Genomic DNA, 16,511 nt, shown 5'->3' on the forward strand with positions numbered 1-16,511 from the left:
GGTTTTATTTTTATTTTTTATAAACCCTAAGGTTGTTAGTTACTAAGTATTGCACTTTTGTTTGGAACAGTTTGCAGGGGGCATTTGGGACTGCTGGAAACCCTGGGCACTTTTTATGTGAGCAGTGATCTAACTGTCTAACATAATGTAGCACTTCATTTATTGCTGGATTGCTATGGCTTTGACTGGAAAAAGGGTGCTTCTGTTGCTGTCTTTATCACCATTGGACACATTTCTCTTCTGGTAACAACACGGGAAATCAGGGAATTTCTCCCCAATGGGGACTTATACAGCAATAGAAACCTACAACCTTGTATATGTGGGCCAATAGGAACCATCTGACTTTTGGTCTGTGTGTACAGCTGTCTAACAGAAGCTGCTCTATGGTATTCTGACAGGGGGGAAGTCCCCCCTGTCAGAATACCATAGCACATCAGAAAAGATCCCTGAATCAACATTGCTTGTTTTGTGCTTGTTGATGTGGGGATCTCTCGTTTTTTTTTTTTTTAACTCGCTGGTTGAATAAAAATAAAAAAAACTGCCCATGGGAACCCAGCTTTAGGTTGTGACCCTTCTTCACTCTTCTTCAGTCAAATGTTTTGCCAACTTTAGCTGTCTAGAGAAAATAGAGGGCAGTCAAACATAATGGCAAAATATAGTCACACTTGGGCTCAGATGACAAATAGGAACCCACACTTTGGTCAAGCATAACTATTTATATGAAAAAATACTAAGACAATAGCCAGTGGACACATTTGTATCATTTTATAATTATAATCTAATTTTAATTTCTTTGTCAGCTAGCTGTTTATGCTAGATGCTAGACCAGTGATTCTCAACCAGGGTTCCGTGGAACCTTAGGGTTCCTCCAAAGGTTGCTAGGGGTCCCTTCAGCATTGGGCCATTTCTGCCTCTTGGATAAGTTCCCACTGACACCATTGATCTTTTTAGCTATCTGTAAGGAGGTAATTATTCCCAATGACCACAAGTGTAAGGACCATTCTTCCCACTGACCATCACACTAATGTATCATGGGTTGTAGATTTCTCATTTTTAGCAGGGGTTCCCCGAGACTGGAGAACTATTTCAAGGGTTCCTCTGTGTTGAAAAGGTTGAGAAAGACTGTGCTAGACATTAGATCTTTTGATTCATCTATTTTACACTGTCATATCATGTATTTGGTTACCTTCAAGCCATGGAACTGTGAAGGCTCTGCATGCTATCCATCCTCTGTAATTATAAACTTAGTTTACGCGTTAAAAAAAGCAAAAAAAAACAAAACAAAAAAAACATATAATTTGTTTTGCTCAGTTAGGATTGTCCATGTGGCCACAAGCAGGCAATTCTGCTCTTGTCCTACTTTGCCTTATAAAAAAAATTGTACTAATTGTATTTTGTCTTGTTTTATTAGCTAATATTTTGCTGTTCCTCAGTGGAACAATTATGTCTTCCCAGTAATTTTATAGACCCCCCCCCCCCTCCCCCACTATAAGAGCATCATATTTTCTCACTATCACTTCTTCCTTTGTACTTACCCACTTATTGCTTTCACACTGTACACCCATCTTGCCCATTAATTGACTTTTTTCTAACACATTGCCTGATTACCATAGCCTTATGACCCTTGCCCCAATAGCAATTGTTTATTTTACAGTAGCTAAAGTACTGCCTGTATAAACTAATTTAGTGCAGACAAAATTTTCATTTTAATATGAGATATTTTCTGAACTGCATACAGAGATCCCTTGAGAGTTTCATCCAAAGCCTAATTTTGTTTTCTCATTTCAGTTATAATTGATTCAATTTACAAAGTCACGGAGGGGCGGCAGTCTGAAATCTTTCATCGCCATGCGGAAGGGAACTTTGACCCTACTTGTTGCTTTACCATTTACCATGGCAATCATATGGAATCTCTGGATCTGATAACATCCAATCCAGAGGAAGCCAGGACTTGGATTACAGGGTTAAAATACCTAATGGCTGGCATAAGCGACGAAGATTCTCTAGCAAAAAGGCAAAGGACACATGATCAATATCCTTTTTTTAATTAATCATGTCTTTATCTCATGTCATTAATTAATCATGTTATATGCATCATAACAAATGGCTGCTGAGCCTTATGCCTTGTACACACAGTCGGCCATTCTGACAACAAAATCCGATTTTTTCTGACAGATTTTGTCCTAAACTGGTGTTGCATACACCTGGTCGGACAAAGTTGTTGGAAAATCAGATTGGAACGTGATGCCCTTCGTTCGTTACGACGGGACTACGTTGAAGCTAGTAGCCAAAAGCTTTGGTCTTATAATTTGATCTGAGCATTCGTGGCACTTTATCCGATCGGAATTCTCTACAAAAAAATTGGAAAAATTCAGATCAGATTTTTTTGACTGAAAATTTGAGATCCTGCGGTCAAATTTTTTACAGATGGAAAAAGTCCAATAGAGCCCACACACGATCGTATTTTCTGACAATATAATCCGATTAGACCTTTTCTATCGGAATTTCCAACCGTGTGTACAAGGCATTTGTTAATATCCTCTTATTTTATACCAAAGAGTAAGCAGTGTGGGTCCAGGAAGATCTGGGCATAGCGTCGCTAGATTGTGGTACCTGGGACACGTGCACTAATGTTTTATCACAGTTATGTGATAGTTTTTTTTTTTTTTTTGAGATGTGTAAAGAGAGATCACAGACACACAGATAAAACGTAATAATATTGGAAAAATGTACTAAAAAACTTGCCTTTAGATGCCTTCCACCAAGGAGTCCTGCCCGTTTTACGACTTTGCAGATGATCAAACCAGACACGGGCTTCTAGCAGCCCTAGTGAGAGACTAACTTATTTTTATTTTGGCTGTAGTATATACAGTAATAATTGGTAGTAAGGACAAATCAAAACTCTTGGAAAGTGGTATTACCATTTAAGGAAGATAGCACGTATTCTTTCAGCTGGCCAGTTCGTAGTAATGACATTTCTGTAGCATTAGGTCAGTCAAGGTAAAACCATCCCCGTACCAGGCTTCGGATGCATTCTTATGTATTAGTGAGCCATAAAAAGGAAAACTTAATTTCTCCATCAGCTAGGTCTGCAGCTAAATGTCCTGGGTCTAGCAACAATCATGCAAGCACTGCCAGGTGGATTGACAATGCTTGCATAATTCACAAAAGGCAGAACATCATTGACCTCCAGTTTTAAGGAGGCCCTGCACCACTGATCACCAAGGTAAGGGAGCACTTTCCATTATATAGTTACAAGGACTGCAGCACAATGTATATACAGATCATAGGTTAAAATTTATATTTCACCATGCCCCCTGATCGCATCGTTCTCTCATTTTCTTATTTTAGGTTGCCCAGTGGTGTTGCAGGTCTTTCATAATATTAGCAATGTCCCTGTGGCTGGATGATTCAAACTATGCATATGATAAAAAAAATTACATACACAGAAATTACTCTTATGCCCCATACACACGGCCGGACATTCCGACCACAAAATCCATCTGATTTTTTCCGACGGATTTTGTCCGAAACTTGTGTTGCATACACGTGGTCGCACAAAGTTGTTGCAAAAAATCTGATCATTCTGAACTAGGTGACGTCCAAGACGTACGTCGGGACTGTAAACGGCCAGTAGCCAATAGCGTTCGTCTTTTAGTTTATTTTGAGAATGCGTGGCACTTTGTCAGTCAGAATTGTCTACACATGATTGAAATTATGCGATTGGATTTTATTGTCGGAAAATTTTAGAACCTGATCTCAAACTTTGTGCATTGGAAAATCCGACAGAAAAAAGACCAATAGAGCCCACACACGATCGGATTTTCCAACAACATAATCCGACCTGACTTTTTCCATCGGGGCATTAGAGAAAATCCATGGCAAAACGTTTAATAAATGTAGCCGATGTTTTTTGTAAACCTGTTCTTCCCCCTTCCTGCATCCTAAATCGTATTACTTAGCATAAATATAGTGAGACTTTTGTAGCAGGATAGGAAGTTGCAAAGCAAAACTTTTATTGAATAAGTCAATATTTAATATAAATTCATCTGCATTAGTATCTCAATCTACTGATCATTTTGACATTCAGTTTCAACTGAAAGTAGCGACTGCTTATGCATATTTCTATCATATGCTCGTTTGAATTGTTCAGGTATGTGACAGGTTTAATTAAAACACATTATATTCTAATTAATTAATTTTGTAAGTGTTCTCTTTGCCATTTGATTTATATTAAAGCTCTTAAGAGCTTGGGGATCTTTGGTCTTTTATCTTTTTGGCACATCAAAGCACATTTTGTAGGTACTGGGACTTGCCAGAAAATGATTTTTAGTCATTTGCTCCTAATTAATTAAAGATTATGTTGTGTATATGTGTATGTGTGATTTTGTGTCAGACAGGAAATGTACTTGGCTTGCTTGTGTTGTGGTGAGTGACATGAGGGAGCCACTGCTGGCACTTCGCTCCTACATGTAAAAATCATATTTTTTTGCAAGAGACCCTAGGGAATAAAATGGTATTTGCGCAGCAATATTTCAAATGCGTTGCATGAATAAAGGAAAAAAAACCCCTAAAGTTAGCCCAATTTTTTTGTATAATGTGAAAGACACTGAGTAAATAGATCCCTAACATGTCACTCTTGAAAATTGTGCACACTCGTGGTATGGCGCCTAACTTTGGTACTCAGAATTCTCCATAGGCAATGCTTTACATTTTTTTATAGGTTACCTGTTTAGAATTACAGAGGAGGTCTTGGTATAGAATTATGGCTCTCGCTTTAATGTTTGAGACGATACCTCATGTGTGGCTTGAATGCCGTTTACATATATGGGGGCAACACACATATGTATTTGCTTCGGCGTGCAGGTTTGCGAGGACGGGGGCGCTGTAAAATGTATTTTTATTGTTTCTTTCATTTTAATTTTTTGATTTTTACACTTTTCCTTGTAAACATCCCTTGTAATAGGAATAGTGCGTGACAGGTCTTCTTTATGGGGACATGTGGGGTTAATAAGACCCCACATCTCTCCTCCAGACAGGAAAACATGAGATAAAAAAAAATAGGACCATCCAGCCGAGTATATGGCAGTATTTCTGTTATGATGTCTTGCCCGGGCCTCCGAGAGTCATAGAGATGACCAGAGACCTTCTGTTCCCCAGAAATCTCTATGGTCAACTTCCGACACCGGTGGATTCCTTCTCTGGCTTACGGATCACAGGGGCTATCAAGTGGCTGAACTGCCAATATGATTGTTCTTACGGTGCAGGGAATCACTGGTTGAAGAGAACGATACCGGGTTGATGCCTGTAGGACATCCATGTATGCCCTCCCGTCAGGAAGTGGTTAAAAACAGTTAGGCCCCTTTCACACATGTTTAGCCACCTCAAAATGGATGAAGTATTCATCAGTTTTTCATCAGCTGCTCATTAATTTCATCGTTTTTTTTTTTTACATTCACTACCAATGCAAAAACAGATAAAAAACTGACCATTTGTCAGTTTATACCCGTTTTTTCGTCTGATCCGTTTTTTTAACAGAAGAAAAATAGAGCTTGGATCAGTTTCAAAAAACAGATGTTGACGAATGTGGATGTAAACTGATGTAAATGGATGATCATCCATTTCCATCTGTTTTTCATTAGCGATGTATTTATGTCCGTTTTTTCATCCATCAATGGATGGATGAAAAATGGTCAAACGGACAGCATGTGCAAAAGGGGGGAAGTGTTAATGTGTATGTATAGTCAGACCAGTTTTCCGTTGTCACTAGAACAATGGTCTAGTCTAATATTTCACTAGGGGACACTTGTTAAGGTGACACTTACCTAAGAGGGATTTTCTCTTACTTCCTGTTGCTCCCCTAATGAGAAGAAGGCATCAAAGATAATCTGGCAGTGGGTTTAACTCTTCCCAACAAGAAAAGTTTTGGTTCTACATGCACATTAAAGCGGAGGTCCACCCTAAAATGGACCTCCGCTCATCGGAATCCCCCCCTCCGGCGCCACAATCGGCACCTTTCAGGGGGGAGGGGGGTGCAGTTACCTGGATAATCCAGGTAACTGCACCCACTTCCGGGCTAGCTCTCTGCGGAAAGGGGCGTACGTTACGCCCCTTTCCGCAAGCGCCCGCCCCCTTCAGCAAGTGCCCCGCTGCCTGCTGGGAAACACACAGCTCCCAGAGGCAGTGGGGACCGTCCGGATTGCGCCGCGCGGCTCGCGCATGCGCAGTAGGGAACCGGGAAATGAAGCCGAAAGGCTCCATTTCCTGATTCCCATACCCAAGATGGCGGCGGCAGGACCCGCCAGACGAGCGAGCGATCGGCTTCGGGTGCCGACATCGCGGGCGCGCTGGACAGGTAAGTGTCACTATTTAAAAGTCAGCAGCTGCAGTATTTGTAGCTGCTGGCTTTAAAAAAAAAAAAAAAAACGCGGAGTCCCGGTGGACTCCCGCTTTAACTTCTGAGAAGGATTGATATTCAGATTTTAGCTGTGATTGTAAACCGCAAACAAAGAGAACGAACATATTATTAGACCCAGGGGGTATATCTAACAAACACAAGCCAGCTAACATGTTAAAGTAAATGTCATCTAAATTCTAAGATATTTATGTTTAAATACATTTTACCAGAATGTATTATCAGTGGACTATTTTAACTAATATATGCAGGCATATTCCCGCAGTCATTATTTCTCAGCACATTACCTCCCCGTCTGTCTGTTTAGTTTTGTGTTGGAAAAATTACATTTCTTATTTGTCCATTTGGGGGACACAGAGTGAAGTAATTCTCTAATTTTGAATTATGTTACCTCATTCAGGAGACTGAACACTGGAAAACAAATCTGTAAGACCTCCTAGTATAACTCCTCCCACTCCCATTACACTCTAGTTTTTTGTTAGTGTCCTAAGAAAATGGACGTCTTTAGTCTTCACAGAGTAGCAAACCTATTTCTGCATGTTTACGTTATATCAAAACCGCTTGTGTTTCACTCGTTAGTGAAAGTGTTTATACAGGCTGCTTTTTACTTCGTTCCACTTGTATGTTCCCCAGTGACACCTTGAGATCTCAACTTGTTTCTTTCGGTCCTTCAGAAACTTCCCTTTGAATCTATCAGAGACACTCATTTTTCTACGCTCATTTACAAGGTTGCCTTTCTTGTCACCACCACTTCTGCGTGAAAAGATTCTGAGTTGGCTTAAACCTGTAAATTATGCATTCTTGTGCTACATAAAGACAAAGTTGTGTTTTCTTCCCAAGGTAGTTTCTCCCTTAGACTTTACTGAGGACATTGTTCTCCTATTTATTTAGCCTGCTCCAAGATATCCAAAGATTTTGCTCCCCTGTTTGAATGTGGTATGTGGTGTTTAAGCTCATCTCAGTTGCAGCTTCTTTTAGACTGAAGGTTTTGGCACTTCTGAGGGTTCTCAACACTTTTTGCTCCACTATCTCTAGGTGAATTTGGCAGCTCATCATTCAAACCTATAAGCTCAGGGACAAGATTCCACCTTTCCATTTTAAAGGGCACTCTACTAGTGCTTCCTGGGCTTTTCAGCATCTGATTTTTAGAATTGCATACCTCCCAACTTTTAAACTTCAGAATGAGGGACACTGGAGGAGTAAAAAGACCTGTGGCACACTACGTTGTGATAAATTGTGGGCTTGGCCAAGTGCCTAGCAGTGAGAGGGACTTAAGGGATGTGGTTAAACAAAACCCATGCTTCCTTGTACCTATAAAATATGCTTTGATTGCTTTGTCTGAGCCTAACTTGAAGAATTTAATTAAAATAGTCAGAGACTGCATAGCAGAGGTAAGAATATAATACAGAAGATGGTCAGAGACTGCAGACATGATACAAGAGAGAATCAGAGACTGCAGACATGATACAAGAGATGATCAGAAACTGCAGACATGATACAGGAGATGGTAAGAGACTGCAGACATAATACAAGAGATGGTCAGAGACTGCAAACTTGATACAGGAGATGGTCAGAGACTGCAGACATGGTACAAGAGATGGTCGGAGACTGTAGACATACTACAAGAGATCGTCAGAGACTACAGGCATGATACAGAAGATAGTCAGAGACTGCAGACATAATACAAGAGATGGTCAGAGACTGTGAACTTAATACAGGAGATGGTCAGAGACTGCAGACATGGTACAAGAGATGGTCAGAGACTGCAGGCATGATACAGGAGATGGTCAGAGACTGCAGACATGATACAATAGATGATCAGAGACTGTGGACATGATACAGGAGATGGTCAGAGACTGCAGACATGGTAGAAGAGATGGTCAGAAACTGCAGATATCATACAAAAGATGGTCAGAGACTGTGGACATGATACAAGAGGTGGTCAGAAACTCCGAACATGATACAGGAGATGGTCATAGACTGCAGGCATGCTCCAAGAGATGGTAAGAGACTGCAGACATGCTCCAAGAAACCTTCAGAGACTGCAAACATGCTCCAAGAGACAGCAGACATGCTCCAAGAGACTTCAGAGACTGCGCACATGATACAGGGCTTGTTGGAGACTGGGGGTATGCTTCAGCAGTCAGTCATAGACTGGAGACAATAGTACATAACATATTACAGATTAGTATCTGCAGGGGACCAATGGGCCACACAAAAAGTGCAACACTGCCAGGATGCTTGCTTAGAGAAATAAAATACAATCAATAAAATACAATCTATTTCTGGAGATTGGGGACATGCAAGGGCCAGTCTTCACACAGAAAAATTCTACCACCTGGCAAACTTGAAGACTGGTACAACAAAACCTGAAAGGCAATCCTTCAGCACTCTCCTGAAACATAAAATGCTGTTAAAGTCCAGCTGAACTTGAAAATGATCCCTTGCATTAATGATGTGCCAGCAGTGCAAAGGTTACCTGCATTTTAACTTCACGATCTTCTGGCAAACTATGCCATTCAGGCAGAGTGGTATGCCTCCCCCCCTCCTCTGTGTACAGGAAAACATCACAGCAGGAGGATAAGGGACGAGTTCCATGCACTGTCTGTGTTTGTCTGAGTCAGAGGGGAGAGAGGTGGCTGCTATGCAAGTTTAGCTTGCGGCGTGTGTGAACCAAGACAACCTGCACATGCCGCGGACATTCCAGGACTCAGCCCTGATTTGTTGGGACTCTGGGACGGGGACCATTTTCTGGGATGGTCCCAGCAAATCAGGGATGGTTGGGAGGTATGGAATTGAACGGCTGCCACTTGGTATTCAGTTCATATGTTCATGAGGTTTTAGTAGGTGGATGTTCAGGCCTTATTTGATGCCAGCTTTGGTCTTAAAGTTCTTCAGGCAGCTCTGTTAGCCTGTTTTCATTTGTGGACCTGTTAGCATTTTGCCTTCTGTGTTGTCCCCTCCTAATTTCACATGTTTTTGGATGTCCCAGTGTCTCAGAATGACCTCACCCAATGTCCCTAAATGTGCCATTAATAAAATGAGATTTTTGTCTTATCCTAAATTCCTTTCCTCTGTGTTTTATTAAGGTACTCCCCCCCCCCAATGTACTTATAATAAAACCCTACAGTAAACTAAAGCAATAGATCCTTAATTCCTTAATATATTCTATAGTTTGATGCACAAGTTTAATGTCTATTGCAAATTGCACCTATACTATACAGTGTAAAAGCAGTTTAAATCCTGGTGACTTAATACATTAAATACCCCCTGTGTAACTGACGGGTAAAAATATATAAATAACAAACATGTTATACTTACCTGCTCTGTGAAAGGGTTTTTCACAGAGTGGCCTCCTCTTATGGGATTCCCCGGCGGCGCTCCTGGCTCCTCCTCCTCATCGAGTGCCCCCACGGAGAGCCGAATTCCATGGGGGGCACTTGTGCAGGCACGCTCCGGAGTCCTGCTGCTGCGTCCATTGACACAGATAGCAGGAGTCGGCCCCGCCCCGGCTCCCATGTCACTACATGTGATTGACAGCAGCAGGAGCCAATGGCTCCTGCTTCTATCAATTTATCCAATGAGGACCCGAGACAGCGGCTGGAGTTGCTGGGCTCTTGCTCATCACTGGAACGATCGGGTTCAGATATAGAAAAAAGGGGGCTCGGGGGCAGCTGCACCACAGAAGGTTTTTCACCTTAATTCATAGACCTGTCACCTAACCAGGTACCACACCTAATGACAATCACTTTAAGGCCGGGTTCACACCGCTGCGATGCGGGAACGCCGCAAATCCGCGGCGTTTTCCCGCATCGCACACCTCCCGCCGGCAGTTCACACTGCCCTATGCGGACGGCTGGGAGTGTCAATGTTATGTTAATGACACCCCCAGATCCGTCCGCATATCGCAGTGCGATCTGCCGACTCGCACAGGAATCGGATCGCATGGTGTGAACCACCATGCGATCCGATTCTGTTGCGGACCAAAAAAAGGGTCCCGTGCGAGTTTGCTGCGGGAGCGCTGCGAATTCAGCCATACTATCTGTATGGCTGAACTCGCATCGCTACGGAGATCGGATGTGATTTGCGGTGCGAATCACATCCGGATCTCCCCCCGCAGCAGTGTGAACCCAGCCTAAAAGGCTACCTTGTGGACTTCTGCGAATCTGGCTGAAGATCTGTGCGGTAGTACTTGAAGGTGCTATAACTTTTAGGGGTTGATTTACTAAAACTGGAGAGTGCAAAATTTGGTGCAGCTCTGCATAGAAGGCAATCAGCCTCCAGGTTTTTTTTTTTGTCTAAGCTAATTTAAAAGCTGATTGGCTACCATGCACAGCTGAACCAGATTTTGGATTTTCCAGTTTAAGTAAATCAGGCCCCTTTCACATGGGGCTGTCTGTTTTGACATACTTAACTTGCTCAGCAGAGATCGCTCCATTGATCCCTGCTGAGCCAGCGGATGACAGGTCCGTCTCTGCTTACTGTGCAGGGATGGACCTGTCAGAGCCCCGCTCTCCTCCATGAGGGCTCGGATGAAAACGCACCAACTGTCTGTTTTTCATCTGATCTGATCCACCAGACAGATGGTAAGTAGGATCGGATGTCAGCAGACATGTCACCGCTGACATCCATCGCTCCATAGACGTGCATGGAGTGTCCGTTCAGGTCCACCTAAAAAGCTGAAAGGCGGACCTGAATGGTCCGCATGTGTGAAAGAGCCCTTAGTATCACATCTGTCTGACCTGGAAATCCTGTGAAAAGAATGGGTCTCCAGGCAGGAGATGTGATGTGCCAAAAAGAGCATCTCCAAGGACTGCAAGTCTAAGCTACTGCTCTTTTCTATAGTCTGATAGCTGAATGCTTTGGCTTGGGGAGCTCTTTTCAGCTTTTTTAGAAAAAATCTAAAGCTTTTTTTTTTTTTAAGTTGACATCCTTATTATACTTTTCTGAGACATCCTTGTAAGTTAACAAGTAGAAATGCAATCCATTTCCCATATTTTCATGTTTTATCTTTTTTTTTTTTTTTTTATTCGGTAGAAACTATTGCAGTTACCATAACTTTGTTTCCTATGTGGATCTTTTTTGTGTGCAGATCGGGGCGATGTGGGTTGACTCTCAAACTCGGCAGATTGATTCACTCAGCTCTAATTATAAACTCACATAATTTCTCTAGATCTGTTTGAGTGAGAATAAAATGAACAGCTGGAAGCCTGCTGTATGCACTGAGCCCATAGCTGTTCCAGCTGGCAGCAAAACTTGACAAGAGCCACAGAGGAATAGGCTGAGGGAGATAGGGTGGAAGATGGCTTCTATTGTGCAGATCAAGTGTAATACAGGGACAGCAGATACACAGAGGGGTGGAGACTGAATTACATTCTAAAGCATCAAACTTTTCATTTTATGTTGCTATTGCCTTTATTGTATTCAGGAATCTATTTCCAAATACTGCTGCCTTACGCAATCCAAATTACAATAGTAAATGGGCACCATCTTTAAGTTTGTTTGATGGATAAATAAAAGAAAAACAACTAAATACTAATCATAAGCAGTTTTTATGTTCCCTTCCCTCAGTGATGTTGCCCTATAAAATGGCTATTTTATTGAATAAATACCTAAATATATTGTAGATGTATTTGAATAGAACTGCTATGAATTGTATAGCTGCAAATATCCTTCATTATATTTTAGTGTTACTAAACCCACAACAGTAAAATAGAGTCTGTATATGTAGTGAAGCATGCTTGTTATACTCGCTGTGGAAACTAAAGGGCTAATTTTCCACATTGTGTGAAAAGGCTGTTTGATTCTGTCTTCTCCAATCCTCCCCTTTTACTGTCCCCAATCCATCTCCTGATAGAACAGAGCCTTGGAGGCACTCTGCTCATGCTCAGTTTGGTGTGTATTGCAAGAGAGTTTTTTTTTCTTGGGAGGGTGCAAATGATTAGCAAAGGGCCAATCAGCACTGTCCAAACAGAAAGTAAGGGGTCTTGCTGCCTCATAGGACAGTCAGAGCAGAATGAAATCTCCTCCTACAAGCTTTAACCAGTGCTCAATCTGACACTGATAGAAGTCACAAGACTGCTATATACTGCTAATAAAAGTATTGCAGGGTCCTGGGTTTAGTAACACTTTAATATTGTGAATCCAAGAGGTGACCAAATGTACTACTGCTGCGCAAAGCCAACATTACTGCTGCAAATGCCCAGTAGTCTATACATGCACAGAATACAAACTGTCTTATCAGCAGACCTCATCAACACAAATCATTCATATCTACAAACACACACATAATAAACCAACCAACCAACCAATTTTTATCTTTATTTTGGATGAATACCAAAGTAAAGCACCTGAAGAAACCCCTTACTGATACAATGGCTGATACAGCAAGGACAAATAGATGTAGCCAGGCACCTCCCTGTGTAGTCTAATGACTTTTCTGGCTATTAATTACTAACTGATGGGATCCCCCCAGCTGTAGATGGCATTATCCGTATACTATATGCATATAAAGATTCATAGAACAGCTAGACTGTCTATTGCTTTAGCAGGTAACCCTGATAAATGCAGGGCATTCATTTCTGGTTGCAATTGTTTGCTATTAGCCCTCTTTTTCCAGTTAATACAGAGATATCTGGAACTGGCAGATGTACGTAATCCAACAGATTCTTCTAGACCCAGTTATTCTCCCTTGGGTGCCACCATATTGCTTCTTTCAATACATTGAAAAGCTGAAGCCTGTCTGTAATGCACATTCTGCATGTCAAAGTCACCTCTGCCCATTCTGTGACAGCCATGTTTTAGTGAGTTCTTTATACACAAGTGGTAATGGAAGATGGTTAGAGGTACCAATGGGTTACATTCATTGGTAAAGGAATTGTTTGCTTTGATTTTAATAAGAATTAGTTCCCTTCATAAAAATAGGGAATGTTTTCAGCTTAATGGTAGATTTCTTCACTCAGTTCTGCAGGAGATACTCAAAATGACAAAATATTTGGCATGGGCAGCATCATCTGCAGTGCAAGCAACAGTATTAAATAACAAACGCATTACTGTACAATATATATAGCATGGATTATCTAAAGATAAATTTTGGTTGCTACACCTTAGCATGCTTTGCAATTTGCATTTTGCTTTATAGAGGAGGATAATTAGCCAGTATATACTTAATTTTACAGCATATAGTTGTCTGCTAATGAGAAAAATGCAGTCTTTACTAAAATTACAGCAGTACAAAAGATAAACCAGAATGAACCCAGCATCTTCTTTTTGACACAGATAAAATCCATCAGAATGTATTTTAACATGTTTGTTAAGATTTGCATTCCAAGCATTTTTTAAATCTCCCAGTGGACTCATAAGTGCTATTAATTCAGTGGAAGAGGCATCGTTAATTAAACATTCATGAGACTTTGCTGGAGACCTTCTAATTTTTCCACATAACACTGAAGATGACAGGAAATGTTACTTGGGGAACAGCTTAGAATACATTTAGTAGCACCTTGTATATGATAATATTCGAATGAAATGCATCCTGTAGCTTTTTAGCAAGTGCTACAAAAGATTGAAGCCCGATCCTTTAGGACACATTATGCTATAAAAGTACTTAAATGTAGGGTTTTATGCTTCTGCTGAGAAATGAAATGAAGAACACCCGATAGTTTTTTTGAAACTTTCTCTGATCTGAAACAAGCATCTTGCCTTCCAGTAAAGTGCAACAGAGACCATTAAATTATACAAACAGGCTATCATTTTAACTGGATTTTTGCACAGTATAGGAGCAAGCTAAAGAGTTTTGAAAGGAAGAGCAACTGAGAATGAACAGGTTGTGATCAGGTCCTAGACCAGCTTGCCGTTGCCTTGTCTGTGACTCATTTTTGTTCATAGACTGCATTATAAAGTCTTCCTTTATCCCCCTTGTTCATTGTCTCACCGTGTTTCATTGCCGGTAGAAAGATATCATGCACATAGGCAATGCCGTGTTTTAGAAAGCTGGCAGAATCATAGACCTATTATGAAAGGAAACAGGAAAACTCAACCATTGTGTAGGGTGAGAAAGTAGAAGATAGAACCCTCATAGGGGTGGCACAGTGGCTTCGTATTTAGCACTTCTGCTGGGGCTGTTTACGTGACATAAAAGATGGTGGCATCCAGCAGGGCTTTCTCATGCCTACACAGGGAGGCTTTTACAGGTAAATAACATCCATATTTTACTGTACAGATAATCTTCTGGGGAAATTGTTGTTGAAATGAATAGTCTGACTACAGGGTCTCTTTAAACTATGAACTGTTTTTGTCATAGAGATCTTCTGTTCATAGTTATGCAGTAGCTTGCAGAAATAATAGTCTGAAAAATCAATTTTCTTTAGTCTTCCTTAAAGAGGAAGTAAACCCTTCCAAACAACTTGGACCTATAGGTAAGCCTAGATTAAGGCTTACCTGTAGGTCCAAGCAATATCTCCTAAACCTATATGGTTTAGGAGATATTTGCCCGAAAATGGGCACCGCTGTCTACGGCGCATGCGCCGTAGACAGCGGCGCGCAGGTGCACTAAATGCGGCAAATCCAAGAATGGATTTGCCAAATTTGTCGACTCCCGTGCGCATGCGCGGGAGTGACGTCATCGCGGCTTCGCCGTATGACAGCGGCGGAGCTGCGAGGCGCGACTCCCGTGCGCATGCGCGGGAGTGACGTCATCGCGGTTGCGCCGCTGTGATTCGTCGGAGCTGCGAGACGCCACAAGCAACATGGATGCGGCGGACTACAGGGGACAGCGGCGACTTCGCTGGCTCCTGTGTCAGGTAAGTGACACATAATGAGCTACTATGCGATGCATAGTAGTCCATTATGCTTTACCTTTGCAGGGAAAAAAAGAGGAAGTAAACCCATCAGGGTTTACTTCCTCTTTAAGTAGTTATTCTGATATGATTGTTGTGTGATGGCAATCCTTTCCTTTGCCAATGTTTACAGTGATTGCTGCCAAATATGAAATGTGCAACTTAAAAACAAATCTTTACTCCAGCCTCTCTCCAGAGACTCAGTTATTCCCCCATTGGTGCCATAATCTTGCCTCTAACATTGTAGAGAATTAGGCCTTCACCTCTGCCCTCCGAGTGACAGTACAGTGTCACTGTTCTTTGTATATTTAGGCAGTCTAAGGGGGAGGAAATTTGCTGACTTTGACAAAAAGTCAATATCCAAGTATGAACAATAGTGCTGTTAAATGTAGGTTGCGCATTTTGGTTATATAAGGTGAATTATGAAGGTACCACTCCAACTGCATGCCTGTGGAATAGAAAAGTTCACAGAAATAATGATTATAAATAGCTTTTTGTGTTAAATAAGTACAATTCTTGGGCACATTTATGGGTTTCAGCACTTCCTTAATGGATCTATACATGGGTGAAACAGACGTTTGAAGAAGCTGACAAGAACGGGGATGGCTTGCTGAACATAGAAGAGATCTACCAGCTCATGCATAAGCTTAATGTGAATTTGCCTCGCAGGAAAGTCAGACAGATGTTCCAGGTTAGTTATTTTATTTTATTTATTTTTATTTTTTCTTAGTCTATTTTTTCCCTCCTTGTTTATAACAATAAGTAGGCCACTTACTGCTGAAAACCATGTGGCCATTGTGAAGAGGTCATGCAATTTTCCAGTCAGTGTATACATAAAATCATGAATATTGTTACAGCTGATTTAATGACTGTGCCTGAAATGTGTGATTTTACTCCTAGTCCCCTCGTGGGTAATCCTCCATGCAAACTAATGTCAGCCATCACCTCAGACCTCTTTATGATACTACTCATTATGGCTAAGTGCTACTTTTCTAATTAGGTTGTTAAATATTTTTTTAGGTATAATCACAGGACTCTTTAGCTGTAGAAATTAATAACCATCAGTTTTTAAAGTGATATTAACCACTTACCGCCCAGGCCAATTCTGTCCTACGTGTAAAAAAACATTTTTTTTGCTAGAAAATTACGTAGAACCCCCAAACATATATATATATATATATATATATATATATACATACATATTTTTTTTTTTAGCAGAGGCCATAGAGAATAAATTGGGTATAGCGTGTTGAACGGTA

At 41.2% G+C, this 16,511-nt stretch overlaps 1 protein-coding gene across 6 annotated transcripts in view; it reads left to right on the forward strand.

Annotated features, from left to right (window-relative positions):
* PLCH1 (phospholipase C eta 1) overlaps positions 1-16,511 on the forward strand; it is a 400,513-nt gene that overhangs the window by 224,387 nt on the left and 159,615 nt on the right. For all 6 annotated transcript variants that reach the window (XM_077488115.1, XM_077488116.1, XM_077488114.1 and 3 more), the window contains 2 exons: positions 1,789-2,032; positions 15,814-15,943. In XM_077488115.1, the coding sequence (XP_077344241.1) occupies positions 1,789-2,032; positions 15,814-15,943 (374 nt within the window). The remainder of the gene's footprint in view (positions 1-1,788; positions 2,033-15,813; positions 15,944-16,511) is intronic.

This window comes from Lithobates pipiens, unplaced genomic scaffold (genome assembly GCF_037356315.1).
Source record: "Lithobates pipiens isolate NorthernLeopardFrog02 unplaced genomic scaffold, aLitPip1_a1.2 Scaffold_18, whole genome shotgun sequence".
Lineage (NCBI taxonomy): Eukaryota > Metazoa > Chordata > Amphibia > Anura > Ranidae > Lithobates > Lithobates pipiens.